This window comes from Protopterus annectens, chromosome 6.part1 (genome assembly GCF_019279795.1).
Source record: "Protopterus annectens isolate FY-2018-M chromosome 6.part1, PAN1.0, whole genome shotgun sequence".
Lineage (NCBI taxonomy): Eukaryota > Metazoa > Chordata > Ceratodontiformes > Protopteridae > Protopterus > Protopterus annectens.
In genome coordinates, this window is record NC_056738.1 from 469,022,092 (window position 1) to 469,049,672 (window position 27,581).

Sequence of the window (27,581 nt, forward strand, 5' to 3'; positions counted from 1 at the left end):
TTGCACAGAAGGAGGCCTATTGCTGTCTTCTATTCCACTCTAACATAGCCAGTTCTCAGGCTGTGGGTAAACAGGAATCCAAGTGGGTCTGAGAGGCCATGTTTTAAGCTTTTTAAAAAGCAACCTAGGATGTTGTCTGGTCCCATTGATGCCATGTTTTTGGCCTTGGAGAGCACGGAGATGACCTGCTCTTTTGAGTTAATAGGCTGAGGAATGGTGGCAGGTATACTTCGGGGGATGATTGAAGGGGACAGGGAGGTGACATTTTCTTTAAATTTGCAGTTAGCAGGTTGGCTATTACCTTCAGTTAAGTAAGGGTGGTGCCATCCACAACCAGTTCAGAGCAAAGCTGGGTATTCCATTTTAGATTTCGGATGTAATTAAAGAATGCCTTGTGATTATCCTTAGCTAAGGAGGCTATTTTTAGTTTGTAATTGGCTTTGGAGGACTTGACAAGATCTCTAATTTGTTTCAAGCTAGAGAGGGATTTCTTCCTCTGGTGAGCCATTTCCTTCTTGTTCTTGGACATTAGCTTCTTTCTCTTGTTATATAGCCTGTTTATACATGGTTTCCACAATGGTGGCTTGTTTTTTCTGCAAGACCTGGTTTTACTCTGGTTAGGTACAGCCAATTCTATACAACTGCTTAAGTGGTTATACAAGGCATTGGTATACATTTCTGCATAGGAGTCTTTGTTATCTGTGTTCAAGGAAACTTTGAAACTTCTTATACCATCATTTAGTAGGAGATAATTTGTTTTAGAAAAATTCTTAAGCATTTTTGAGCTTGATGGGGTATCTGGTCTTATAGTTGCATCAAACAAGACTGATTTATGGTACAATCTTACCTGGGAGGACATCACATGGGGGGGGGGTGCAATACTCTTCCATGTTGATGATTACTATGTCCAGGACATTTGAGCCTCTTGTTGATGTACTGACTAGCTGTTCCAGAGCATTTTCACTGACAAAGTCCAAGAACCTCTGAGCCAGCATGTTTGTGGTCGTGTATGTTTCCCAGTCAATAGCAGGATAATTTAAAATCACTCATGAGTAAGGTGTTGAGCTGTATGATAAGTGACTCCAGTAAGTCCAGGTATGTGGTATGCTTTTCTTGTTTTATGGTGGGGAACATATAGCTAACTATGATGGAGTAGGGGGCTTTGCCTATAGTTAATTGGATATGGAGTAGCTCAAGAGAGTCATACTGTTTGACTAGTCTTGAGGTATACGTATCCTTAATAAAGATGGGTACCCTTTGGTTCTTTCATGCTCAGCTTGTGGTCAGAATGTATGGAAGGCATTGTAGTGCTGCACAGCCAGGGTGCTTTTCATGCCCTTGAACTGTGCCTGGGTGACTGCACAGATGTCAGCATCTTCAAAAGTGAGGAGTGTTTCCAGAGAGTGCATTTTTTTTTGTTTAGACTCCTAGCATTAAACAGCAGTATCCTGAGTTTATCTAGGGAGGATTTTGTTATGTTGGGAGGTTGTATTTTTTTTTTACACTGCCTAAAAGGGCACAATAGGGGTGGCTAATGCCTTCACCAGTATCCAAAAGTCTACAGGAGACAGGTGCAGTCCATCTCTGTCCAAGCAGTGTGGCGTGTCGACCATGTCTTTTCAGACTGACAGATATTGGCTCCTCCTAGACTAACACCAGAAGCTAAACCAATTGTTAAAGTCAAAATGTTTTGTTTGTATTGTGGCATCATCCTTGGAGAATGGATGTTGCTTAAGGCTCGGCTTATACCTGCCTGTGACACATAATCTGAGAGCTCAGTCGTGTTTCTCTTCATATAGTCCATTGAGGCACATCTCAAGCCATTCAGCCCCACATGGACTGTGACGGAGTCATACTGGTACTTGTGCTGGAGTGACTTGAGTGCTTGAGTGGCTTGACAGATCCTAACACCTGACAGACAGCAAACCATAATCACTTGCTTATCCAGCTTGGTGAGGGGAACGTCCGTGTGTCTCACAATGGAGGCACCTATGACCAATACATTAGGTTTTGTAGTGTTTCGCCTTATGGGCTTATTTGTTGAGACACTGGTGTGTGTGTTATGTGTTGTGGTTGTTTTTTGTATTGTTGTGTGTGTAAGTGTTTTCTTTTTGGGAGGCCTCTGATCTTTTGGTAAGTAACTAGTGAGTACCTCCGTATATGTGGGTTTACATGTCTTGCCCTTATTTAGTGTGGGAAGTGGGTGTGTTTGTGTGTGTGTGTGTGTGTGTGTGTGTGTGTGTGCATGTGTGTGCGTGTGTGTGTGTATGTGTGTGTGTGTGTGTGTGTGTGTGTGTGTGTGTGTGTGTGTGTGTGTGTGTGTGCGTGTGTGTGCATGCTGACAACCTGTTTGGCATTCAATCTGTCCTTATGTGAGAGCCTTGCCTCTAATTTCACAGTGTAACTGCATCTCTCACATAAAGCGTTTGTTTCAGGAATAAGTGGTTCTCATTATATATGAGACAATTGCTACATTGCTTCAGGATGCCCATGTCTATCAGGCTGGCCAGAGAGATGATGGAAAACTGCCCATCCATGACAGCAGGCTCTTACTGTATGTTCTCTTAGGGAAGGGAATGGGTTAATTTGATAGGACTGCGCTGGTAGTGCAAGATACTACAAGAGGGACAAGAGGGACCTATACTTTGTGTAGACCAAGGTTGCTCAATACGGCAACACTACTCAGGGCACAACTGAGTAGCTCGTAGAGCAGCAGAAAAGCTTGGAAGGGTTTCACTGACAGCTGTTTAGGGAAAAACTGAGCTTTTAGGTTTTTGCACTTTCACAGAGCCTATATATTAGTATTCTCTGAAATGTTACTCCAGGTAAAATATGCATCACCTCATTTGGACTATAGTTTCTGCCAGAATTGTGTGGCTGTGGAATAAAGAAACTTTTCATTCAAGATTAAAGCCAACCAGGAAAACTACCTGGAACTCTTTTAAGTAGAGAAAATAATATATATGTTGTTTTTGTGTTTCTTCTGAAGTATTTACAGTGGACTGCAACTCTGTGATAGAAATTCAAGCCAGGAATTTCTTGCTTATGAGACTATACAGTTTTAAACTTTATCTTTAGACACTATATTTTAGACTTACATGCCAGAGGTTGACTGAATTCATTAAAATCTTTAGCTATTGGCAGTAATAAGATCAGATACTCTGCTGGAGTTCTTCTAAATGCCCTTTGTATGTTTTTTTAATTTTCTTGTGCGGGAGTACAGTTTTGTGTATGTGTAATTTGCAAAGCACATTATTTAAACTATTTCAAGTAAAGAGTTTTGCTAATGTTATGTATTTTTTGTTTATTTGTGTATTTATTATTTATTTATTAGTATAAGGGTGTTTGTGTAGTCTTGGTGACATATCACCTGCTGACATCTTCTTTTCGAAGAATGACCACTTAGAGCTATTTCTACCGTGCATATATTGAATGGTTAACTTATTCTATTAGTAAACAGTAAATGTGATCTTGGTGTGACATTTTGGTCCGGTTATTGCCAGTAAGTTTTCATGAAGACAGAAAAGGTTGTGTTGGTGCTGAACATATATCATAAACTCCTCCTTGAAAAAAGTGGTGTGTGTGTGTGTGTGTGTGTGTGTGTGTGTGTGTGTGTGTGTGTGTGTGTGTGTGTGTGTGTGTGTGTGTGTGTGATCAAAGTAATTAATCTTGGTAAGACAGCACTGGAAAGCTTTGAGCTGGGAGCAAAGTGATTGAGATTCTGGGGAGCAAATGATTGTTGATCTGCTCTGCAGCTAGTTAGGGTAAAGCTTATCAGAGTATGGCAGATATTGACTATTAAACATTGTGCATTTATTGTACACTAATAAGACAAATCACTCCTTGCATACTATTTGGTGCTAGCAGGTCAGATTTAAAGCTTGTTCACCAGATATAAACTGCTGGTGGCAGAGTATATCATGAGACTGTAACCCATCCCTCCATCATAGTTATAAATAAGTACATAAAATCAGTAACACTTAAAAGAATGGGCATAATTATATGGAGCTTAATCTAGACAATGTCTTAAGTCTATACTGAAAGGGAAATCCTTGCGTACCTGCTTGTGAGTGAGTCATTGTTCTCTCATTTCCTGAGAATACTGATAGAATCCCAGTGTCACTTTAGAACATCTCACAGAATAGAACACAAGTCTTAGTGCCAGGCACATCTAAAAAATGGATCTAAAACATGACATGACATGTTTATAAGAATATTTATCATAAGAAAGACTTTGATCACATCATTTATGAAACTTTGAAGGTGGCACAGCACATAATTTAACTTCCCTACAAAATTTAAGCTCTTGAGCTTTTCTGTGACCAAACATTTCAAACAGTGGCCACAGACAACGCATATAATTGTCCTAACTGTGGTCAATCAGCAGTGCAGCAACAATGCAGTCTTATCCTCAGTCTTTCTGGCAGTTATCTAGTAAATATCTCTGTCCTTTTACAAGACTGCAGTCTGTCTCCCACTGGAATGATAATTGCAGAATAATGTATTTATCACTGTTGGACACTTACTTTGGATAGCCCAAGTGTTCAGTGCATATGTTGATGATCTCCAGCACAACTGCAAGTGCCACTGCAAACACAGTGAACTGCATCTTGTGCTACCTTATATAATGTAATGATCAACTTCACTTTATGAATGTCATATTTAAGTTCCTTCAAATGATATCTTGAATATTTATTTCCTCAGATTTCATTTTTCCATAGAAAAGTTTGTAGATGGGCAGAAATCAGTAACACTCAAAGGTTACATAGGGCATGCAATTAGAAATGACAACCATCAAAGATATCTCAGCTTTTATGCTTGACACCACTTTGTTGTTTGGAGCATATACAGAAAGTACAGTAAATAATGTTTTATGGCAGCTAAAATTTATTACAAAATCTTAACTGTACTCTCTCCATAAAATAGACAGGCTTTAGTAAGAAGTATGTTTATACATTTCCACGTGCCACTCTTAAATCCACACATTCTATTAGCTGGTAAAACAATTGATTTATCACAAGTTCTGCTACTTAAAAAAAGTAAAAACAACATCAGTGTGGGACTTTTTTCTGTAAAAAATCAAAAACAGTTAACAAATGAAGATTTAACGTAGGGCTACAAAAGGATTTTTAATAAGAATTCGCAGTAGATACACTTTAACAGAGAATTTGCAACTTTAAAGATTTCTCCAACAAATGTTAAAACAAACATTCTAAAAGCATTCATAATAACCTTTTATATTAATACAGTTAGCTATTATCATAAATTTGACAGATTTAAAAGCAGTGTCTTGGGAAGGCTTTAGTAATAGGGCAAATAAATATTTAACGTCTTGTAAAGTGTTGCTAGTACAAAGAAAAAAACTTTTAAGATTTTTGTGTTTAAAAAGTAAACTTGAAAATATACATGTGAATTTAGATTCTATGGCATTCTATATGAGGATGTTTCTCATAATATTTGTCAAAGTCATGGCTATATCAAAGTGTTGTTAGATATAACCAAATTTGTAATACGGTTAAATTGTGCTTTAGTATAAATATTATTGTAGTCATGCAATGGTTTTATTGGAACAGAAATTTTTTTTTTTCTAAAGGTTACACTATATTAACCAGTCTTATACACATTTTTGTATATAGTGTACATAGAGTTTGTTTATTTGTTACATTTTTGTGCCTGTGTATAAATTTATTGGTGCAGTTCTGAGTTTAAATTTTTTTCAGTAAAAAAATATTTTGGGAAAAAATAAAACGTGGTTATACTCAAAGTAGAATATATTCTGTCTCTCTCTAACTGCAATACATCTACCCCCTGGTAATTGATACCTTAATCATGGGTCTCAACCTTTTACCTTCAGCTTCAGAAACAAATCCAAAATAATAGAAGACAAATTCTACAATCAGGTACAATTTTTAAACTGTTAATACTATTAACCTGAAAAGTTAATGGAATAAGAGAATATGCATTAATATGCACTCTATGAACAAAATCAAAAACAAAATTGCCACTGATTCTAAAGACAACCACAAAGCATTCTATAGCTATGTCAAGAATCTCAATGGCAACACTCAGATCTGCTCTGAGTTACAGCACAATGGCACTAAATATGCAGAACCAACTGATATTGCCAACATCCTGGCAGATAGGTTCAGTGCTAACTTTACCCCTCTCTCTCAAGGTACCTGTAATCACGACTGCACAGGTAAAAAACACACTCTCCAAAGCCAAGAACACAGCATCCATGGGACCTGACAACATCCCAGGCTGCATTCTACATGAACTACAGAACAAACTGGCACCCCCCCTAAGTACCATGTTCAATTATAGCCTCACCTCAGGCTTTGTGCCCACTGAATGGCGCACAGCAACGGTTATCCCACTCCACAAAGGGGGAGCCACCACGGACCCTGGGAACTACCGCCCCATTAGCCTGACGAGCCTGGTCTGAAAGGCTATGGAGCGTATCATCACGGAACTTATAAACAATGACATTGGTAATCTCCAAACTCTGGATTCTACCCAGTTTGGGTTTGTAAAAGTCAGATCATGTCTCCTAAACCTGATAGACTTCTTTGAAGGGGTCACCAAAGCCGTAAATGAGGGTAAGGTGGTTCACACAGCCTATCTAGATCTCGCCAAGGCATTCAACACCATCCCCCACTCTGGAATTATAGACAAACTCACTAAACCAGTGACAAGTGGACTACCACAGGATTCAGTCCTAGGTCCTCTAATGTTTGGTATCTACTTCTCTGAAGTACAGGCTAACACAGAAGGTCTTGGTTTACAAAGTTCGCAGATGACTGCAAACTAGGAGCCATAATCAAAACTCCTAACGATGTGGACATCCTACAAAAGGGCCTCACTGAGACAGATGCCTGGTGTCAAAGCCATGGCCTCAAGCTCAATGTCAAAAAGTGCATTGTCATCCCTTTTGGTAAAAACTCTGTACCCATGAACTACCACATAGGCGGTAGTCTACTTAACACTGAAAGTGTGATAAGAGACCTTGGGACACAGGTGGACAGTAGTCTCTCCTTTGATAATCACATCGCCACAGTAGTCAGGAAATCCTTCTATGTAGCACACCTTATCACAAAAGGTTTCTCATCCAGGAAAAAAGAGTTCATTGTTCCCCTCTACTCATCACTCATTAGACACATTATTGAGTACAATGCCCCTTTTGGTATGTACCTCACAAGACATCTACAACAACCGGAAAGGCCACAGAAATACCTCACAAAGAGGATTACCGGTCTCAAACAGATGCCCTATGCAGATCGTCTCAAAAAACTCCAGCTTTACTCTGTCGCATATCACCTACTCAGAGGCGATCTCTGCCTAACATACAAAGCTATGTCAAACCCAGAGCTGTTGGACATGCTCCACGTAAAGAAATCCCAATCCCTCCGAGCTACACATTCTAGGGACCTAAACCTTGTCACCACAATAAAGAGAACATGCTGGGGGATAGATGTCTGTCCCAGAGACTTCCCATACTCTTAAACAAACTACCTATCTATATCAAACAAAGCTCCTCATTAGCACTCTTCAAGAAAAATCTTGATGATTGGATGGGAGATAGGAAATTCACCCTGGGGATCACTTTTGTGGCTCTGCTTGACAGGGGCACAGGAAAATAATTTTCTTGGGTGGCAAAAGCCCGGGTACAGTTTGGCTAGGCTTATATAGGCCCTAGGGCCAATAGCCTAATACCTACCTATGAACCTATGAAAGAAAAGAAATATATAGCTCTAATGTTTGACACCATTTATTAAATGTAATCCACCACCTTTTCACCCCAAATCACCAGTTGTATGAGGGATTAAAAGGGACAATCCTGAAAACATAATATCTGTTACAAAAAGCAAAAAATAGAATCTTGTCATTTTGTTCTTCTAGCTCACCTACTAATTGTATTACTGCACACTGTTAGAAATGTTTCACTGGTTACCTGTCAGCAGAAGAGCGGCTCTCCTTCTGAGCACTCTGCTATACAAGATTATTAATCTCCAACACTGTTCCTCCCTAAAATGTAGGCAGTTTATTAGAACATTACCGGATTCCCTCAATTGAAATGACAATGACTCACTTTTCTGTTTATATACCCTATGGACTTGCAACAGAGAAAAGAAAGCATCTTCAATGGATGGCTCGACTACATGTAATTTACCTGCCAGACAGGTGAAATCAATACACTTTGTACGGATTTAAAACTAAATTGAAGGGGCAACTTTTCAACAAAAATAAAAGTAAATATTTTAAATGCAGTTGCTAATCTTTAAAGTAATCATCCACGTCTCATTTTAAATTTGCCTTATATTTATATCCTAACAAAACAAGCGAGTTGTATACAATATATTTTACGCCACAATTGCTGTATATAGAATGTGTTTGTAGGTTCATACATGCTATATTGCCGTATGTACAAGCCCGAGAATTGTTTTTATCTTTTTTGTTCTCAGTTGTGAAGTTTCAGCTGTAATCACCCAGCAAATACTTTGTTGCACAATATATTGTTCTTGATATGCCTCTTGATGTGGAGTTTTACAATGTCTTTTTTGCTCTACAATTGGAGTTCTTGAGTCCTAGGCGAAAAGGGTCGCTTGACCAAGTCCATCACTAGGGTACATGTCCCAGTTTGGCAAATGGCAACTGTTCTTCGAGATTTTAAGCTAGTTTCCTACGTTTTTCGTAATAGTTACATGCATCAATTATGGTATATCTGAAGCACCTAAATGTTATAAAAATCAGCATAAGAAAGTCAAGATTCTGCAAAAATTAGCTTTTATTTTTGACAATAAAAGTAAAGTCCGGTACCTTGGACTGTTGGGGGGTATAGTTTGACTGGCAAAAATCTCACATTTTCTTAAACAATGTCTCACTTTGGTCATTTGAAATAGTGGTAACGCACCCGGCCGAAAGGGAAAGAATGAAAGACAGACGACCATAACACAGACCTGCCATCCTGACCATCAGGGGCATTACCACACAGTGCAACAAATAACGCCTTTCCGGTCAGCTTTGCTGTTCGAACACTTTCTAATGCCCCGAGGCCGAAATACCTCATTGAGTCGCCTCAGTACATTGGCAAACCTTGGCCATTTTTCATTCTAGGATTACTGGGATGTATCATAATTACACACAACTTTTTTTTTTTTTTTTACATTTTCGAATCAGTGCCATAAATAAAGAACTTGATGCCCACAATACTAAGTTATAGCAACTGAAAGTTCACAACATGAGGAATGCAGTGCAGCCACCTGACATCGTACTGTTGAACTTTATCAGCTGGGCGCTAGGACCCAGCTACGCTACACGGTGGCCTCTAGGACCCAGAGTTGTCACAAAAAAAAAAAAAAAACCTTGCTGCTCCCCTTTGAGCAGCGGCTGTGTTAGTGCTCAAGCAGCCTTACAACACCGTGAAGTTGCTGCCACTGAAGGGGGCAAGAAAAGTTCCTGACTCTGTCCTGCAGACGGTTTACGGTTTCGATGGATTTCAGGTAAGTGATGTTAATCCATTGCTATCCGGTGTGCATGCACTTGTATTCTTCTACCTCGTTTAAAACATAATTCTTGTTCACTTGTACAACCACAGGACACCCCAGTGCCCGGGACCGGGCTCCCGCCTAGCACTCCTCCTCCTGCTCCTTTCCGTCAGCCTGGCTACCTCCCAACTTACAGGTAAGGCTACCTTAGCCTCTGGCACTTGTCGCTGTATTACCGTGCATAAACTGGTTGTGTTTGGCTTTACTGATGGTTCAAGCATGCCCCAGAAAAGCCGAAATATCCCATGCATGCGCATACTTCTCAACCTCTTATAGCAAGAAATCTGATCAAAGCCATAAGTAAAAGTGGGGCAAAGGCCCAAAATAGGGGCACATTTTAAATATTCTCTTACAAACTTAGAAAGTTGATAGAATAACAGGTTTTGCATTAGCATGAATTTTCTGAAGGATTTGAAGTCCAAAACTTAAATGTCTTGTTATTTTCTAACTCTCGTTATTGATTTGCCACTAATTTGAACGGACCAAAAATATGAGACAAAAATCTGGACATTCTGCGAAAATCTCTGCAGTTGAGAGGTATACTGTTGGGTTATGGTCCTGTTTTGCGCTTTGCGCATGATAACTTGTATGTCTCGTTTACTATTAAACTGCTACTTGTGCACCCATTTGTTACTGAGGTATACATTTTGCAGTGCGATGTATAACGACCCAAACACTCACTATGCCGGGTAAAGCAAAGTGCAGGAGAATGAATTTCATGCAAGCGAATTCCTTGTTCTGGGAATGGCAAGGACAGTGTATGGATGTTGTTGGATCTTGGCAGAGCGCAGAGGTACTTCTGAGGTAGTACTGTTGGTCTATTAAATCCTGGGAGTATTTTTAACAAAACCACACTTAGTGAGCATTACCCTAGCTAGGACATCTGAACTGGATGAAAGTATTTTCTTATTTCCATTCTTTGCAGCTCATTAGCTTCCTATTTTTCAGCTTTATAGATTTCACATGAAAATTACCCTGACCTTACTGGTGAATATTCTGTTCTCTACAATACATCAAACTTGACCTACGCTACAGTGCCACCCAGAGGCAATATTGGCTGATCTTGTCTTCCATGTGGCTTTAGGGAGTCTTGACCAGCAACAGTTGATAAGAGCTTGTCCACAGGTGGACATTAGACTGAATTATTTTAATGTTCTTCCTTTTAGAATGTGCTGTTTCACCCTAAAGATTCATAGTGTAGATAGGATCCACCTTCTTAAATGGAGATCTTCTATCAGCTGATATGGTACACTGCTCTGTAGCTTCTCACACCTACAACCACAAATACAGCAGATAATGCTCTCCTAGGTGTGGAGCCATTGTCTTTTAATCATCACTGGATGCCATGTGAGTAATTTTTCTTCCTAGACTTTTTTTTTCTCCTGCTGTACAATTTGCTGTGATTCTTTTCAATCTTAAACAAACATTTAGTTGTTTATGGGAAGGCAGGTGTCAACAATGTAATGGTTAAAAAAACAGAGTATAGCTCATTCTATACAAGGCAAATCATGTTTAGGAATGCTTTCCCCATGATAAGGCAAAAAGAAACCAGATACTAGACATGTAATTTCCTGTATCTATAATGCATTATTAATATAGTTAACAAGGTCTGAAGTCATGAAGGAAAATGCTTTGTGATAAGTTAAATGTTAAAACTGTTTACTTTTACATGGAGTTTTTTTTTTTGGGGGGGGGGGGGCTAGCATTATATACAGAAGTATATAAAACTGATTAATACACTTTCATGATTTTTCCACAATGCAAGTGGACCTGCCATCACCCACCCAAAGAATTTTCAAACGTTTCAAGATGAAACATAGTCACAGCTTCACTGTTCCATGTTTTGTAGTAAAAGATCCATTAATTGAATGTTGCTCATCTGTAACCATAAAAAACCATTCCTAAGCAACGAGTTCATAAATCCATTTGCACAAGTGCTTCTGTTTTTTTTTTAGAAACTGATATTTTATTACTAGGATTACTGAGTTTATATGGCTTCTTGTTTATGTAGTTTACATTTAAAAAGTGTCTTGTTAAGACAACCATACATGTCTGTGTGGCAAGCATTTCATATTAGTACACCAGTCATCTATGTGGTTGCCCCTCCTACTCAAGTCATCTTTTGGCTAATATATTTTCAATGTATGTTTTAAACCATGTTTTATACTAAAGCTGTTATATTTGAAGTATTTCATTGTGTAAATAGTAGTTGTGATGATACAAACTCTGATTATTTTGTTTTATGTCAAAGGGGGAATTGTATTGTATGACTGACCTAACCAGAGCTGCCTAGAAAGGAATGATAACTTTTTTGACCTGAATGGTATGCCTTTAGACATCAGTTGTGTTAAACAGAAAGTTTTCTAACTGCCAGTGCTACATATTGGATGAAGGAGAGGCAGTTACTGAGTAGCTACTGATATCTCTGATTACTTTGTCGTCTGCTGTCTTGGTACCTTGGTCAATACCTCCCTCTTCTTCAACCAACATGTATCATTAGCAATCAGAAAATTCTTCAGTTTAACACAACTAATAACTAAACCTTTATCATTCAGGTCAAGTTCATGTTATTTTTATTATTATTTATTTTATTTTACTTTTGTTTTCCAGGTTGGTCTAACTGAGTTTAGAGAAAATAACCTTTTCAGTGGAGGCCCAGGGAGAAAAGCTCCGCCATTTTAAACAGTCATTCAGCAATATACGTGAACAGATATTAAGTAATATACATTAGCAATTACACATACATTTGCTAATTTGAATACATTCATATGAAATAAAGGAAAATATTACAATATAAAAGATACTTATGCATTTAGTAGATATTAAACATTGAACATTTGTGGTGGTGTATTAGGGAATTTTGTCAAATAGATAATAGATCTTGTGATCAGTGATTAGAAATTCAAATAAATGGAAGTGAGGAATTTGGTCAGGCATAAAATGTTAATATTGTAGTTAAAATGTGGGGTATTAAGCAGGTTCATAGGCTCATAGGTAGGTACTAGGCTATCAGCCCAAGGGCCTACGTAAGCTTAGCCATCAAGGTTCCCTAGCTTACGCCACCCAAGAAAGTTATTTTCCTGTGCCACTGTCGAGCAGAGACACAGAAGTGATCCCCGGGGTGTATTTCCTATTTCCCATCCACTCATCAAGATTTTTCTTGAAGAGTGCTAATGAAGAACTTTGCTTGCTATAGATGGGTAGCCTGTTCCAGAGTATGGGAAGTCTATGGGACAGGAATCTATCCCTCCAGCAGGTCCTGTTTATTGTGGTGACAAGGTTTAGGTCCCTAGAGCATGTAGCTCAGACGGATTGGGATTTCTTTAGGTGTAGCATGTCCAACAGCTCTGGGTTTGACATAGCTTTATATGTTAGGCAGAGATCACCTTGGAGTAGGCGATATGCTACAGAGTAAAGCTGGAGTTTTTTGAGGCGGTCAGTGTATGGCATTTGTTTGAAGCCAGTAATCCTCTTTGTGAGGTACTTCTGCGGCCTTTCCAGTTGCTGCAGATATCTTGTGAGCTACATTCCAAAAGGGGAGTTGTACTCTATTATGGGTCTAATGAGTGTCGAGTAGAGGGGAACAATGACCTCTTTTTTCCTGGATGAGAATCCTTTTATGATGAGGTGTGCCATGTAGAAGGACTTCCTGACTACTGTGGCAATGTGACTATCAAAGGAGAGACTACTGTCCACCTGGGTCCCAAGGGCTCTTATCACGCATTCTGTGTTAAGTAGATTGCTGCCTATGTGGTAGTTCATGGGTACAGAGTTTTTACCAAAGAGGATGACACTGCACTTTTTGGCATTGAGCTTGAGGCCATGGCTCTGACACCAGGCATCTGTCTCAGCGAGGCCCTTCTGTAGGATGTCCACATCATTGGGGGACTTGACTATGACTCCTTCCTAGTTTGCAGTCATCTGTGAACTCCGTTAGCCAGAGGCCTTCTGTGTTAGCCTGTACTTCAGAGAAGTAGATACCAAACAGGAGAGGTCCCAGGACGGAACCCTGTGGTACTCCACTTGTCACTGCTTTGAGGTCAGATTTGGAGTCTGCAACTTTTACAGTGTGGGTTCTGTCAATGAGCCAGTTGGCAACCCATCCTGTGAAGTAGGGATTTATACCTAGTTTAGTGAGTTTAGCTATAATTCCAGAATGGGGGATGGTGTCAAAAGCCTTGGTGAGGTCAAGATAGGCTGTGTGAACCACCTTACCCTCATCTACGGTTTTGTTGACTGCCTCAAAGAAGTCGATCAGGTTCAGGAGGCATGATCTGCCTTTCACAAACCCGAACTGGGTGGGATCCATAGTTTGGAGGTTACCAATGTCTTTGTTTATGAGTTCCATGATGATACGTTCCATGGCCTTGCAGACCAGGCTCGTCAGGCTAATAGGTCGATAGTTCCTGGGATCAGTGGTGGCTCCCCCTTTGTGGGATAACTGTTGCTGTGCACTATTCAGTGGGCACAAATCCTGATGCGAGGCTATTATTGAACATGGTGCTTAAGTGGGGAGCCAGTTCATTCTGAAGTTCGTGTAAAACGCAGCCTAGGATGTTGTCCGGTCCCATGGATGCTGTGTTTTTGGCTTTAGAGAGTGCAGCTTTTACTTGATTACAGGGACTCTGCATTCTTCCTGTATAGATATGGGCTCTTTAGGGGGTGAGAGGGGGGTAAAGTTAGCACTGAACCTATCTGCCAGGATGTTGGCAATATCAGTTGGTTCTGTAATTTTTTTGCCTTTGTGCTGTAACTCAGAGTAGATCTGGGTGTTGCCATCGAGATTCTTGACATAGCTATAGAATGCTTTGTGGTTGTCCTTGGAATTAGTGGCAATTTTGTTTTTGTAGCTAGCTTTGGAGGATCTTATAAGGGATCTCAGCTTCTTACTGAGGCTGACCAGGAGCTCCTCCATTCATGGGATTTTACTCTCTTTTGCAACAGTTTCTTCCTTCTGTTTAACAGTTTGTTTATGGCAGAGGACCACCAGATTGGCTTCCTTTTTTTGGAGGATAGCGTCTTGGTTCAGTTATTATCCTTGTATATGCAGCTCTAGAGTGCATTGCCACATTTCAAGCCAAGCAACTAGAAATATCCTAGAGGTTCCTAACTAAATGACTTACTGGTCTAAAGACCCTACACTACCCAGAGATGCTTAATGCCCTATCCAAATATTGAGTGCCTCGTAGGTTGTTACATAGAGTTCTCTCACACTCTCTGCCATTGCAGACCCAACCCTCTTTGACCTCTTTAATAACATTGCAAATACCAAGGCAAAACCTCTTTGGGAATAGATTTATTACCCTAGCTCTGGAATAGATTGCCCCTGCATGTTAAGCAATAGGACACCCTTGCATTCTTAAAAAGCAACCTTGATGATTGGACAGGTACCTGCAAATTCATCAGCGGATCAACCTGCATCACCTTTCTAGAAATAAAGGGTTCCTATTATATAATCGAAGACACAATCCTTTGAATGCATCTTGATCCAACTTGAAAGCACGAAACAGCAAAATAGCGAAACAGCATATAAGCGATTTCTTTCCCTGGGAAAGAAATCGCTTGGCCGCCTCCATTAATTTGCCATTTTCCTTACTGTAGTACGATTTTGGAGTTGGTATATTTAAGTGGGGGGGGGGTGTTGGGGTGAAGCCCACCACTTTATGTAATGTTTTGAAGTTTTTATTTATTTATTTGTTTTTTTTTGTGGAACAACAATTTTTTTTTTTCACTGGGAAAAAAAATCTCTGTTCTGAGTGTTCGGGATTGTAAGCTTTCGCTTACATGGGGTTGATAAATTAGCATTCGCTGATTTAATATAGACCCGAAATAATGATACAACATGAGTGTGGGCATTAGCAAGGTACCAGTGGTCTTTTAGACAGACTTGACTTGTAATTTATAATGGCCTATGTTTTCAAGTTGGATGTTAAATAAGCTCAAAAAGGAGAGATTACTACACTTTAAAGTATGTACCGTCTTTCTTACATGAGACATGTCCTACTGCATTTAAGATGCTCAGATGCTCACTGCAAGAAAGATGTTTCATACAAACCTCTGGCAGGAATACAGAGATTCAAAAGATCTCAGTGTTTTTAAAAACTGCTTGTTTTTTTGAAGATTTCTTATTATCTTAAAAACACTGGATTTACAAGGCACATGAAATGGTGAGGAATTTTGGAGTCTGGTCCTTATTATTCTTTTTTTTCCTTATACTTTTGTGTTAAAGGAGTCTGTTGTGTATTCCATCTGATTTTAAAGATGTGTCCACTGTACCTCTGGCCATTGTACATTTTTAATGCCAAAGGGCTATGTTATATAGTGTGGTGTATCACCAAAAGCAACTGAGCTGTAGTTAAACATTATTATATAGTATATCACTCTGTTCTGCTAATTATGTTAAATAGCTTGCTTAATAAATAAAAAGTGAATGGACTAAGGTCTCATTGTAAAGTATGTTTATTTATTTGTTACTGGACTGGCAAAACATTTTTTTTATTACTCGGTATAGTTTTAAACTGAAAACCAGAGGTGCTTCAAGATAGAGTATATTGTTTTCAGGTGACTTTTGTCACAAGAAAATATAATGTTAAGTGAGCAGTCAGTAAATGCACTTGTGTGCATTATAAACTCTATTGTTTCAGGTTTATTGCAGTGTCTAGTTACAAGCAAACTGTTCTAAAAAGGTGTTTGTTTGTGTATGCGTGTGTGTGTATGCGTGTGTGTGTGTGTGTGTGTGTGTGTGTGTGTGTGTGTGTGTGTGTGTGTGTGTTTGCGTGTGTATGTGTGTTTCCTTTCTTTTCCTTCTTTGTTGTGCTGTCCAGAATAAATAAAAAGGGCATTTAAACCCTTGACCTCATCTTTGGCAGAGTCGTCTCAGGAATTTCTGTTCATTCCCATAGGGAATGCTGCTCGCCCAAAGTGCATACTGGACATAGTTGTCACTGATTAATCTGTTAACTTTGGTGTGCCATGTACTGAGATGGATTCAGTTCATTAAATGGCTTAACGAGACAACTGTTTTAATTGGTCATGTTATTTCTTTTCCCACTTAATATTCAATAGGTAAGAGCTAATTCCTAATTCTGTAACAAAGAGTATTAAAGGGGAGAAGGATGGTATGCTAATAGCATAAAATTAGACATCTGGCAACACGTGTGCCAGAATCCATTATAAAATGTGAGACTTATTGGCTTTATTTGGAATCCTGAATATTCACAGCATTGTATGAAGGGATATGAATAAATCCCAGGGTTTATACTAAGGTTTTAATCTCTATGATAAAGTTTTTTTCTGCATTAATCATAGTCATACACAGAAGAGTGCTTTACCTGCTAAGAAATGTTAATGTTGAAATGCTTGGCACTTTATTGGAGTAGTCATTTATGACTTATCTGTACAGTCTCAGTAGTACAGTACACAATACATATGCCTTTGGTTCTGGAAGAACAAATGTTGTGGGCTGTGTTCTCATGAGAGGTGAATTTTTGTCCTGCATTTGATTTTCACTTCAGTGTTTCTGCTGTTTTTATATTCTTGTGTATCAATTTGTTTAATGTTTGTTTTGCCTTTATGAATTGTGGCTGAAAAGGCTTCTAGGACCAGCCCACCTACTCTGCTAACAAAGATTAAATAAACAAAGTATGACCTGATATTAGGTTTAACACAGTAGTCTGATTTGCTGTTATTGTTCTTGATTTGAGCAACGTTCTGTTACTTAAGAATTAAATTTATACCATGGCTTGCATGGTAAATATCTACCTATATTCACATGTAATGGTAAATATCTACCTATACACACATGTAATGGTAAATATCTACCTATACCCACATGTAATGGTATGAGGGGTGACAATCTAGCTTTTAAGATGTGGCTGCATCCCCTCTAATAGTTAAAGAAAAGGGTAAACTGAGTGGGCCTAAGATTTTGTACTTAACAGTTTGTTTCTGTACTTCCTGTTAATCCATAGTCTGTAGGCATGATGAAGTCCTAGTCATTGCCATTCTTGTTTAAAGTTACAGTGCAGTATTATGACATCACTGTTACCTTTTTTAAATTATGATGTCACAGGGAACCAGAAATGCTATCACCATTCAGATTTCATATGTGTAAAAAATTATGACTTTTTCTCATAACTTTCTCTGTTCTCACATAGTAGCTTGTCTAGAGCATTTTTTCTTTTTTTTTTTTTGAAAGGGAGAACAGTCATGCCAGAAGTGTACCAGTGTAATCCTTTCAAAATGTGCAGAAGCTTACATGAGTAGACATGTTCCCTTCACCTTGTATTTGAGTGACCTTTTGTTTCATGTCTGTAACAAAACTGACTGTTTAGTCTCCATCCCTTTGTGTTATAGTGCCTTTTAACTTACTTGTCTTATTTAGTTTTGTATGGTCTTATCTGATTGTGCACACATTTTTAAGTAAGAATTGATTCATTGCCTTTCAACAGACCTATTATATTGGAAATTGTTGAGAGTGGAGAAGGGAATGTGTATGTATTGCAGTGTTTATGAACAGTGATTTAATGTTGCTAACGTGTTGCAGATTGCAGATGGGTAGTCTCCTAAGCGGTATACGTGGTGTGATGTTTGAGCTCTTCTGTCACAGGGCTGAAGTTTCTTAAGAACTCTTTTGTTGTGTGCTGTATCAAAGTCTGGAAGGGACTGCTTTTAGTTCACCAACGATAACATATTATGTAGCTGGAAAAATGCCTCTCCTTTTGTTTGCATAGTTTTTACTGCTGTTTGAGGAGCAAAGGGTAAGGCTAGAACATTTTAAGGATTTACTAATATTACCTTATTTTAAGTGATAATTAGGTTTAGTTCAATTTTCAAGTGAGTGAAATACACAATCAGCTCTTAGCAGTCCATCTGGCAGTTATGCATGTATTTCAACAGTGCAATACAAGAGAAGAAATTATTTTAGCTACGTACACCATTACCCTAAGTACATTTAATAGTGTATGCATTGTGTGCTAATCTGTTATTACATTTAGCTAAAGGTGCTGAAGTATATTAAATCAGCCTCTGTTCTTATACTTTATTTTTATGTGTTCAATTATGCTGCTGATCTGACTAGAATACTGTTTGTTTTGTTACATATAGTTTACATCTTATTTTTGTAGCCTGTCACTGTATTATTAATAATAAAATAATAATAATAATATATATTTTATATTTTGTACTTTTTCTATTACTTCATTCTAAGCTAGAAAACAAACCACTTGCACTAGCGTAGCAAGAAAACATTTTATTACGATGCAAGCTTTCAGGTAACAAGTACCCTTCTTCCGTGCTAACATAAATTCTGAATAACACCATTTAAATAATACATAGTTACTCAGAACTAATCAGGCATAAATTTAAAAAGACAGAACAAAGCATTAAGAAATATATTAAGAAATATAGCAAGAAAGCGTCTTGCTACGCTAGTGCAAGTGGCTTGTTTTCTAATTTGTATCCTTTACTTATCACACTTTTACTCTGACTTTGGTTTTGTTTTTTATTTGACTTCATTCTAAGCCTCAACTGCCAGCAATAGCATACCATCTGCACAACTGCCACCAGGAACATACCTTCCCAGCACCTCTCCTCTCTTCATTGCAACTGTTTTTGCCTCCCTGTTCCACCCATCCTCACCCCCTATTTCCCCCCTTAATAGTTCCTACACTAATATCTACCAGTTTCTCCCCTTTCCTTATTCTCTTACCCCCAGTTTCTATCTTTTCTCCTGTAAATACCATATAGAACTTGGCGGCACATGTTAATGCATTGATGCATTCCTTTTGGGGTTGGGGATTGTTATAATAGATAAAGTGTTTGCCTTACAGACACAAGGTACAAGGTTTGATTCTCACCTTTGAAAGGGAAATTGGCTAAGCTTAAAATAACTGACAAGGGCAGCTAGCCTAGTACTTACCTATGAGCCTATTTACTATACTCTTTTCACCTCTAGTACACAGTGCTCATTGCCTCATTATGTAGCCATATTTCTAGTTGTTCTTTGCATAGTGTTTTGCATTTCGCATTTTGTTTACTCTTTGTAACTCCAGTCTGAACCTGAAAGTGGTCCAAGTAGATTGGAGTTCTTTGCCTCTCAACAAACAAAAGTAAAACAAAACAAAATGAAGTAAATTAATAAAATATTAAAATGTTAATATCATGTTCTCTAACTCTGTCTAGATGCTCAGTTTGCTGTAATGCATATCCAGTACTGATCCTACAGAATTATCATGTATAAACAGAACAGAGGCATCCTAAGATGTACATTCATAAATTAGCTAGTTTTCTAGCTTGTCTTTAGAAGTTGAAAAGAAATGGCAGCACGTCAGGAAATCTCATGTAGATTGGGGGATATGCATACATCAGACATTGACATGAGGTCAGAATTTCACTTAAACTCCCAACCCTTAAAGCTCTAAGAATGTCATAAAAATATTCTTTTCTTCTTTTCTTTTCACTGTATATCCCTTTTAAACTCGGCAATACCATCATCAACCACTTAACAGCCAGCCAGTGTGCAGAAGTGTCTGGCATACTTACCTGGAATTGGATATTAGTGGTTAGGGTCATGAGCCTAGGACAGTGGATAGCTGAATCAGTAAGTCAGAAAAAGAGGAAGAAGATAGAATAGCTTTGGGTGTAGAATTATCCTCGGTGCTTCAATGTTATTATTGTTAACACTAAGTCCCACAAACCACATTGTAGCTCATATTTGCACCGCTAGAGTCATGGCTGCAAATGGTGTCTCTGGGATGCATGCATGCTCCCAGTAAGTACTGAAATTGGTCACAGTGCAATAAATTGCTAGGCAGAATCCAGCAGATATCTCTGTCCTATACTGTGGACTTTAGGCACCTGAACTTTGACATGTGTGACCAGGGGTGTAGATAGAGCCACCACTCACCTTTGCCAGTCTGACCTTGTACTATTTAGCTGGTTACTCCTGTGTCTGGACCAGTACTGAACCCAAGGTCATCTTTGTTTTAGTTGTTTTTTTTATGAAAGATCCATTGTGACACAAACCATTCCATTACCATGTCATCCATAATGATATTACTTATAAAGGATAAATCTTTTATTTTTTTCCTCAGTCAAAATTAAATGAATTATAATGGTGATTACATGCAAGCATGATAAATAGCTAAGCCATGTAATATATATCCAGTATGTTACTGTTATGATACTATATGTGGTGCGAGAAGTTTTTAAACTTTTGCTATCAGGAGTAGTAGTACAGATGTCTGGAAAAAATGAATTATTATGGTAAAAGTAACACTGCTGTAAAATTCTGTGCTGCATACCACATGGTCATGTAAGGTGGATATTGCTGTTGGATGGTTCTCCTTCCAGCTGCATACATTACACTTCACACTGACCAGAGTCATATCAAAGTTTAGGATGACTACTTTTGCACTGCAATAGCAAGTTCTTTGTATTTAACATTAGCCTATCTGCCCTTAACACATCTATCTGCATAGCCCTTATCACACTTAATGCAGTGTTTTTCTTTTAAATTAACAACCATTTGGGTAAATAATAGAGCTCGCCACAAAGACAATACAATGTTCATTGGACAAGCATAATGACCTAATAGTACACTTGACTATTTTTTTTTCTTTTTGTGGAATTGCATAGAATTCTTTGCAGTGGAGTGGAGCTGATTTGTTCTTTTTGTTTTTTTTTACTGGATTCACTATTTATTTTTTACTGGGTCTGCTGCACGTGCTTGTGTACCATTAGATTGCAACACACTTGTCTGCTGCTACTCGCTTGTGTTGGCAAGTGCCTTAACTCCCACTACCCCATTTCCTACGCACTTCCACTAAGTTCTCTAATCCTCTCAGAATCCTGACTCTAACCATAAAAACAAGTCTCAATTGTTCCCTAAGCCTTAATTCCCCCTACCCTCCATAACCCTAACTCTGAGCCAACTCCTGATCACTCTCTAAACCTAAAATCCATCTCCCCTCTCTAAACCTAAATCTCTCCTCCCCATTTCCCTTTCCCACTTACCAGTTCCAGAATGAGACCTTCATTGCCTGTGACCATTGTGACAGCTGTTTTCCTGAACTCTTGTTTAAGTTCAAGCAGCTGCTCAGCCAAGGGGCAGATGGAAAAACTTCGCTGCTTGAGCCCTTGGTTCCAAGTTCCTGGATTTTGAGCAACTGGGGCTCAAGTGGCTGTAATGGTTTTATTTTATCTTTGTGCTCCAGTCCTGGTGGTTTACTTTCAGCTTATAGTCCATTTGTTACAGAATTTTATTTGGTCAACTGGTTCACAGTGACTTGGCCAGTTTTGGCTTTCTGATTTATCCTGTGGGTTATTGGCTTACAACTTCAGCTATTTTGCCTGATTCTCAAACAGTGTTACAAATCTTGCCTGTCCTATTTAAGATAGGTAGCTGACCAGCACATACCCAGAATCTGATTTTTTAACATTTTTAATCAAATCCTGCAAACCAAAAATTGGATTTTTGGTCTCCTTTTGGTACTGTGTAGTTTAATGTCATGAAGACTGTGCAGATTTCTTTTTTTTTTCAGTACTTCAGCCATTTGAAGTACTTGGTATCTGCTTGTTTATCCTACTTTTACTTTATATGTTGACAAATCCTGTTATCTACTATATTCAGGACTAGTTATATTGTTAGGCTACTTCTTACAAATTAAGGCTACAAAAGAGAATTACTTTTACATACTGTCTTATTATTTGCCTTATTTTGCTTTTCATTTTATTGTTAACAATGTTATTGTTACAGTAGTTATTTAAATTGGTAATCTCCTGAGTTGATTGCACTTAGACTGCTCTACTTTAGCTCATTAATAGTTCTGAACATTTTCCTTTTACTGGAGTTAATTACCATTTTTCTAGGTAGAAGCTGACTTGGATTTTACACTGCCAGCAATAATGTTTCTCTAGGCCTGATAGCACAAGTTGAGAAAAACAAATACTTTCTTTATTTGTCAAATTTCAAATTCTATGTACTACTTTTGGTCAGCATTAAGTTATTGGTTTGTATTTTTACATTCTTAGGATTATGTTAGAGACCTGTTATACTAGAGATCTGTTTGGCCACAGTCCACTTTTAAAATTTCCTTCCACTTGTCAGCATAACCTTGCTCTATGACTGACTTGGAGTTGTTAATTGTTGTTTGGAAAGAGGTGGTAAGGGCTGATATCCTGACTGCTGAGGTTTCAGAAGGTAGATCTAGTAAGGTTGCCAATCACCTATTTAGGAAGAGAACTCATTAAGATGGACTTCCACATTGTCTTTGTAAGCATCCCAGTAAGTCACACGGTTGTTACCTGTTGATAGGACCTGCTGTCAAAGTACCTACCTTGTTTTGTATTCTGTTTAATGTCATATCAGTTGGCAGTAAACTAGTAATCATCCTTGAGTTGTAGGAAGTAGCAATAGTGTAGCAATGGTTAGAAGATATCTTGGGAGCCCAGCAGCCAAAATAATTATATTTACTCTTTAGTGATTCAGAGCTACAGATAGGGTAACATTAGCAGGGGTGTGGTCAACTGTTTTAGATCAGGGCTATATATGCTCGGATATATGGTGGGACTAAACTTTTTGAGTGTAACAAAAAGAAAGCTTTCTCTCATGGATCAAAGTCCCTCACTGAGAAGGACCCAAGAGGATACTTTTACTCTGGCCAAACCAAGATTTAAACAAGGTATTGGTGAAAAAGAATTGGGCCTGCACTGTATAACCATCTGCCCTTACATGAAAAATAATCACACTAAAATAATTGCACCATTGATGCTTTCAGAAAAAGTTTGAAAGAATCCATATGCAAAGAGTCAAAGTGCACTTGCTTCTGCAGCACTGAATAAATTATTCAACAAATAAACAAAGTTTTATGTGGTACAGGAGTTGGTGGTTGGAGCAGTGTAGTTCCTGCAGTGCAGGGTTTGATTCATTTAGCCCTAATTTGCCTGCAGTGTGAACTTGAGCAAGCCACTTAACCAGACATTGCTCTCAGGCCACCTCTGAAAAGGGACTTTGTGTCCATTGGGTCTACCTGAGTAATAAATGGTTATTATAACTAAGAGTTGTTTATTGCATTGTAACCATGGTAATATAAAAGTTGCTAATTTTATCCTCCTTCTCTTTGTATATAATGTAAATATACTCTGTTCAACTTATCTTATTCTACGTTTATACATGTTCTTGTTCATTATCTCATTTGTATTTCTAGTTTTAAGCTTTATATATGCATTCTTGTCTAATCTCATTTGTCTTTCGTTGTATGTAGGTCATGAATGGAAAGGATCAGTAGGCAGTTCACCTACCTGGTAAAAGTAAAAAAATGCCTTCAGGGCACAAGCAAATTTCATTTACCACCTATCTGGTTACTTGAACTTGTATGAGTGTTTACTTATTTACTCAAGTACACTGCATAATTACAAGTTAGTTGGGAGGACTTTCATGTTGATTCATCAGTTATCTCACCATGAAATTTCACAAAATGAAAAAGAGGGTTTTGGCTTTTCTTGGTAGGTTTCGGTTTCTCTTGCTACACATTAGAGGATGCTGTCTATTTTTGACTTTATCATTTGATGTGGTTTTCTCTCTAGGGGGGTAGAAATGATTTCATGGGTCTGATCACTAGATGGTCCATTTTGGTCTTGGGCTCACTCCAAGTTACTCATTTGGTATTGAACTGTCTCATTTTAAGACTGGAAATATCAGAATGACCGAATTATCTTAATGATATGGCTCCATTTCAGACTGTGAAGCAGATGACTCTGTTAAGCTACTTTCGGTGTTATTCTTTTGGCTTTTTTTTCTGGTTAAGCTTTCTAACTGTGGGCATCCATGCATCCCCATTTTTGGACCACACATAAATGCTCATTTACTTTTGGATTTATCGTCCTGATTTAAGTTCAACTGCTGTTATTATAATTTACCAATGTCTATATCCACAACTTAAATGTCCAGTTTAGATGGGAAAAAATTGGCTACAGTAAAGAATTGCAACTTGATTTACACAAGTACACTTTAGTTGTTTAAAGCCAGACAAATGACAGTTTAACCTGATTATAACAGTCAAAGTCTGTCATTCTCATTACCATACAGCCCCCATACTAGCAATTGTAACTCCATTGTTGATTGTGTACACCTCAGATGGCTTATAGCAATAAAAGTAAAGGGTTTAAGCACTTGGGCTTCAAACCAGTTGTTTTACATTAAGAAGGTTTGTGGTCTGCACTGTTGTGGCAGGACAGGTAGCTTACATCCTTCTAAGTTGGGAACTGCTGATTGAAGGCTCAGTGTCTGTTATTCTAAAAGTGTATTAGTTCTGGGTTAAGAACTTGGGCTTTAGGCCAGTTATTTTACATTAAGAAGGTTTGTGGTCTGCACTCTTGTGGGAGGAGAGGTTAGATTCTGCCCCTCTGAGCTAGGAATTTCTAGTTAAAGGCTTATTGCGCATGCTTACTTGAACTGTTTCTTTCTGAAATCGGTACGCCTTGTTTGCTGTAGCATAGACTAGATTCAGGCTGGCTGGATCTAGCTTTGTTTGTATAACTTGTGCCCTGATACAGGCCGTCTTTTTTGGAGAAGGTTTCTCTGTACCCTAGTGGCAGGACGGCGCAGTTAGAACTTGTCTGATTGAAGACTGCTGGAACAGGGCTCAGTTTTAAGCTTTTTAACTGGTTAATTGGGTAAAGTGTTGTTTTGATTGTATCTGCTCTATTTTCTGGAAAATATATATATATATATACTTGTTTCTCGCCTTTCTGAACTAGTATAGTCCAGTTTTCATGTTACTGCTGGATCCAGGGCTGTGTTACAAGTTTCTGTGTTGCCATACCTTACTTGGATAGAATGAAGTTTCTCTGTTCATCTGTGAGAGAGGGGAGCTTTGAGCAAGCTATCTGTCCCTGGAGGAGTGGTTTCAGCCCAGAAGTTAGTAGTTTATTGGCCTTTTTGGGCTAATTTTGATTGTATCTGCTCTATTTCCTGAAAAAAAATTATATACTTGTTTCCTGCCTTTCTGAACTAGTATAGTCCAGTTTTCATGTTACTGCTGGATCCAGGGCTGTGTTACAAGTTTCTGTGTTGCCATACCTTACTTGGATAGAATGAAGTTTCTCTGTTCACCTGTGAGAGAGGGGAGCTTTGAGCAGCCTATCTGTCCCTGGAGGAGTGGTTTGAGCCCAGAAGTTAGTAGTTTATTGGCCATTTTTGGCTAATTTCTATCTTTCACTTCCCTGCTATAAAAAACCTAATTTGCACAGTTTTTACACTTGTATTCTGCTCAGCAAGTGCCTTCCAGGTGTTCTGCAGAGTCTACAGCAGCAGTGAGACAAAAGAGTGACTCTGGAGTGATTAAGTATCACTTTTCTGCTTTTCTTGCTGTCTTAACTAATTCCGCCTAAAACGCCAGTTTTTTAAGCGAATAAGTGATTTAAAAAGTTTGTTATTGTATACAACTCCGCACAGCTCCTCATGGTGTCCTGCAGAGTGATACAGGCAACAGAAAGACCCAAGAGAGACTTTTCCAGATTTAAGTATTTTTCTCTCTGTTTTTTGCTCCAACTGCCTTTTCCCACCTAAAAAGCGGATTTCTAACTGATCTGTGCTTTAAAAAGTTTAAATTGCATTTGCCTTCTGCTTTTTACAGTTTTTGCACTTGTTTTATATCAAGTTAAATCATTTTTGTATTGTATAACTGTTGTAGGCTACACACTAAAGTGTGCTAGCCTGTTTATAGCATTTACAGAGTTTTCTGTGTGTTTTTCTGCAGTTTCCTGAAAAAAACAACAAAAAAAAATTCTCTTTTCCCGCCTTTGCTGAACTAGATTAGTCCAGATTTCAGGTTTTGCTGAAATCTGGACTGTGGTATAGTTTCCTGTGTTGCCCATATCCTTACTTGGATAGGAGGAAGCTTCTCTGTTCACCAGTGAGAATGGGGAGCTTTGAGCAGCCTATCTGTCCCTGGAGGAGTGGTCTCAGCCCTGAAACTAGTAGCTTATTGGCCGTTTTGGGTCAATTCCTATCTCTTTCAGTTTCCCTGCTTTAAAACCCGCATTTGCATGGTTTTGCACCAGTATACAACTCTGCACAGCTCCTTGTGGTGTCATGCAGAGTGATACAGGCAACAGAGAGACCCAAGAGAGACTTTTCCAGATTTAAGTATTTTTTTCTGTGTTTTTTTGCTCCGACTGCCTTTTCCCGCCTAAAAAGTGAATTTCTAACTGATCTGTATTTTAAAAAGTTTAAATTGCATTTGCCTTCTGCTTTTTACAGTTTTTGCACTTGTTTTATATCAATTTAAGTCATTTTTGTATTGTATAACTGTTGTAGGCTACACACTAAAGTGTGCTAGCCTGTTTATAGCATTTTACAGTGTTTTCTGTGTGTTTTTCTGCTGTTTCCTGAAAAAAAAAAAAAAAAATATATATATATATATATATATATATATATATATATATATATATATATATATATATTCTCTTTTCCCACCTTTGCTGAAATAGATTAGTCCAGATTTCAGGTTTTGCTGAATTCCGGACTGTGGTATAGTTTCCTGTGTTGCCCATATCCTTACTTGGATAGGGGGAAGCTTCTCTGTTCACCAGTGAGAGTGGGGAGCTTTGAGCAGCCTGTCCCTGGAGGAGTGGTCTTAGCCCTGAAACTAGTAGCTTTATTGGCCGTTTTGGGTCAATTCCTATCTCTCTCAGTTTCCCTGCTTTAAAACCCGCATTTGCGCAGTTTTGCATGATTTTGCAAATAGAGCAGCATTGGACAGCGCAGCTTAAACGGGTTTAAACTATTCCCGGCTCCACAAAGTCTGCTCTTCACTTTTTCCCTTAGAACTGTTCCAAATCTCAAAGTAAGCACTCTATTTTCATTCTAAAGCCCTGCAGTTGCTCGTATAAGTAATCTTATAAGTAAGCACTAATAAACTAAAGCACTACTCCCTCTTATACTCCCGTAAAGTACTTGGCTCCTTATTGGTCCTTTTTGATCAGTCAAAAAGTAGTTCCTTATACTATTCTGGCATGTCCAAAAGTCAGTTT

At 38.4% G+C, this 27,581-nt stretch overlaps 1 protein-coding gene across 1 annotated transcript in view; it reads left to right on the forward strand.

Annotated features, from left to right (window-relative positions):
• Positions 1-9,348: 9,348 nt before the first annotated feature.
• COL18A1 (collagen type XVIII alpha 1 chain) overlaps positions 9,349-27,581 on the forward strand; it is a 1,701,455-nt gene continuing 1,683,222 nt past the window's right edge. Inside the window, exons 1-2 of the mRNA XM_044075903.1 lie at positions 9,349-9,500; positions 9,596-9,681. Of these exons, the coding sequence (XP_043931838.1) occupies positions 9,490-9,500; positions 9,596-9,681 (97 nt within the window). The 5' untranslated portion in view covers positions 9,349-9,489. The remainder of the gene's footprint in view (positions 9,501-9,595; positions 9,682-27,581) is intronic.